The following is a 3,866-nucleotide window of genomic DNA, read 5'->3' as shown; positions in this document are numbered from 1 at the left end:
CTCAGAAGTATGAGCAAGGAGGATGCCCTAAGAAGAAATTACACCTATAAAAGTAAATCCTAACGAAATCGAAATTGAAAAAACTTGGGAAGAATTCTTTATAAACCCTACAGTTAGTAATAGATCAAGTAAAATGTTAATAGATGGATCAGGATTACTTCATATTGGAGTAGCTATGAAACCTAAAATACAAAGAAATATGAGTCTTAGAACACCAAGTCTAAGTAGACAAAATTCAACGATTATAAAGATGAAAAAACAAAGTGATGAGAAGCCAGAAGAAGATGAAGAAGAAATATTAGTTCTACTAAAGAAACTAATGACAAATATGAGGGTAAAAAGGCTTTAAAACAACCTGCAAGGCATAGCATTGATATGGGATCATATTCTAATGTTGAGTTAAATGAAGATCCAAATAATCCTATTGATAAAAGGAAAGTAATTGGATATAAGACTAAAACTGTGAGTGAACCAGTATATGAGGATGAAGTTAACATGCAAATGGAAGCTAGTAATGAAATATCCAGTACTAATCCTAATATCATTTATATTCCAATTGATGCATGCATTGAGGATTATAATAAATATAAATTTTGTGCGTATATTGATAGTGGTTCTTCTACATGTTTTGGAAAGAGATCATTATTCCCAGAATTCTTGTGGAAAAAGGCTAAAAATCCTATGCAAGTTAGAATTGCTAATAATAGTGTCATGATGCATACGGAGATAATTGAAGATTTAAAAATAAAAATTGGAGGAGTTCAATGTGTTATTCCTATTTTATGGGCAACTGATCAACCAAGTCATGATATGATAATAGAAAATAATTTTCAAAGGTTATACTCCCCATGCACTCAAACCATTGATAAGATAATCTTTACTATTAATGGTCATTCTGTTCCTATACAAAAAATAACAAAAGCTTATACCCATTAGACTATAGAATTTACCCGCAGCCAGCGTGGTGATAGGGTTACACCTACACAACAAGAGGTTGCACTTAGAATTTCTGAGTGTGAATCATCATTAATAGATCAAATTAATAAGCAACAAGAAAAGTTATGTGAAAAATTATATTCAACAAATCCTTTAGAACATTGGGAAAAGGATAAGGCATTTGCTAAGATAACTCTAACAAATCCAAATAAGATTATTAGAGTAAGACAAATGGTTTATACCTACCAAGATATATTAGAATTCGATGAACAAATAAAAGAATTGTTGAATAAGAATTTAATTAGGAATAGCAAGAGTCCTCATAATAGTCCAGCGTTCATGGTTAGAAACCATGCAGAAGAGAAACGAGGTAAAGCTAGAATGGTCATTAATTATAAGCAACTAAATGACAATACTGTTTTTGATGGCTAATACATTCCTAATAACACTGTGTTATTTAATAAAATACAAGGAGCCACATGGTTTTCTAAAATGGATTGTAAGAGTGGTTATTGATAAATTAAAATGGAAGAAGAAAGTATTCCATTAACTGCATTTAGTGCACCTCAAGGGCATTATGAATGGTTAGTAATGTCTTTTGGATTAAAAAATGCTCCACAAATATTTCAGAGAAGAATGGATAATATTTTTAGAGAACTTAATCATTGTTGTTTGGTCTATATAGATGATATTCTCATTTTCTCAAAAGATTTATAGCAGCATAAGAATGATCTTAAAGTTGTAACTCAAAAATGTGCTGAGCATGGTATAATCCTTAGAAAGGATAAACGTGTGTGTGTGTGTGTATATATATATATGTATATATATATATATATTTGGTAATTAGGCGATTTTATTAATTGAAAAATCATCACTTATACACCCAAGTCCCAAAAGGAAGCAAACAAAAAGGCTAAAAAAAGCCTAACAACCCTAAGAGAAGCCACCTATACAAGCTTCTCTAAAAAACCCCTATCAGAAACTTTTATGTACTTAGAACTAAGACTTAACAATCTAGTCCTAATAGAAAACTTTATATTATTTACAATAACATGAATACAAGGAATCTTAAGATCCCAAAGAGCTATATTTCTTGCCTTCCAGATCTAGTAAATCACTTCTAGCAATCCCATTCTGATGATTCCTTTCAGAAATCTGATCTTGCCTGCTTTATCTCTTCTTCTAGCTGCACTGAGAGTCTGACAGAACTCTTTACCAGTCAGAACAGAAGCCACCTCCTGCAGAACCTGTAACTGCATTTAAAAAACAAATGTTCATGACTTTCTGCATGATCACCACATAGTAAGCACTCAGTCTTGGTATTAGCCCCAAACTTGAACAACCTATCCCTTGTTACCTGTCTTCCCTGCATAGCTAGCCAAGAAATGAATTGGTGCTTTGGAATAGCCCATCTTTCCCAGACAAACTTGCTCTATCTGTCTCTTTCCTCAGCAGGTTTCATAAGAGCATAAGTTTTGCTTATTTTATAAGAATCCTGCCCAATCATCCTCATATCATAAACACTACTCAAAGATTGCTTCACCTAACAAATTTTCTTCCAGTACCAGCTTGTATCAGCAGTAGGCTGATACTCCAGCCAATTACTTCCTTTTATATTTACACTATTCACCCATTTTACCCACAAATTCTCTTTATTTTGAGCAATTTCCCAAGCATGTTTCCTAATAGCAGCTTTATTCCAAGTTTCAGCATCTCTAACACCCAGACCACCTTCACTTTTCAGCTTACAAACATCCTTCCAAGCTATATAAGCAGGTTTATTCTGTAAACTTCCATGCCAAAGGAAATTTCTACAAATAGCATTAATTTTTTTGTAAAAATAGCCTTAGGCAGAATCATAATTTGTGCCCAATATGAGTCAATACTCATTAAAACAGAATTGATGAGCACCAATCTGGCAGCAAAAGACATGTTCCTTGAGCTCCAAATCTTAATTATTGCACACATTTTCTCAATCAAATGATCACAATCCACAACAGACAATCTCTTAGAACAAATGGGCACACCCAAGTATCTAAAAGGAAGGTTTTCTTCCTTAAAACCAGTCATGTCCAGAATCTTCTTCACAGTTTCACTCTGAATACCAGCACAATACACATTAGTCTTCTCTGCACTAGATTTTAACCCAGTAGCATTAGAGAAAGCTTTGAACCCTTTCATCATCAACTTCACAGATTGAACATCACCCTTACAGCAAAGAATCAAGTCATCAACAAAACATAAGTGGGTGAGCCCTACAGTTTTACATCTAGGGCCGAAGTGAAACCCATGATGATTGCTAACAACTCTCAGAATTCTAGAGAGATACTCAACACATAACACAAACAAGCAATTGGTCTAAATTCCTTGACATTCACAGGACATTTAGTCTTAGGAATCAAGGTTATAGAGGTAGTGTTGATTTCCTTCAAAAGCTTCCCTGTCTGCAAAAAACTAAGAACAACTTTACTAATATCAGAACCCACTATATCCCAGCATTCTTTGAAAAAATTACTCCCAAAACCATCTGGCCCCGGGGCTTTGTTCTCATCAATGCCAAACATAGATGATTTCACCTCCTCCTTATTGAAAGGAGCTGACAGCATAGTCTACAGATCCTCAGTTACCAATGGGCCTTGCTTAACAATATGTTCATTGACTGCCTTCCTTGTTTCAGCTGCTGTGCCTAACAAAAAATCATAATACTCAAGAAAAGATTTAGGGATATCCTCTGACTCCTCTCAATTCATATCCTGAATAGTGTAAATTCTATTCTTGATCTGTCTTTTCTTCAAAGACATGTGAAATAGTCTTGTGTTCTAATCACCTGCAATTATCCAGTCTGCTTTTGCTTTCTGTCTCAGGTAACAATTGTAGTCATCTTGAGCTGTAACCATTAGTTCCCTAGCTGTCATCTTTTTTCCCCTTAG

The 3,866-nt window shown here is 34.1% G+C and overlaps 1 protein-coding gene across 1 annotated transcript; it reads left to right on the top strand.

Annotated features, from left to right (window-relative positions):
• The first annotated feature begins 375 nt into the window (after positions 1-375).
• Positions 376-1,368, top strand: LOC110688928. The gene is made up of 2 exons (XM_021865678.1): positions 376-836; positions 957-1,368. Exons 1-2 carry the CDS (start codon positions 376-378, stop codon positions 1,366-1,368), a joined length of 873 nt encoding a protein of 290 aa, XP_021721370.1.
• Positions 1,369-3,866: the final 2,498 nt, after the last annotated feature.

Source organism: Chenopodium quinoa, unplaced genomic scaffold (assembly GCF_001683475.1).
Source record: "Chenopodium quinoa cultivar QQ74 unplaced genomic scaffold, ASM168347v1, whole genome shotgun sequence".
Lineage (NCBI taxonomy): Eukaryota > Viridiplantae > Streptophyta > Magnoliopsida > Caryophyllales > Amaranthaceae > Chenopodium > Chenopodium quinoa.
The sequence above is the reverse complement of the archived record's forward strand: the minus strand, read 5'-3'. Positions and strand labels throughout refer to the sequence as shown.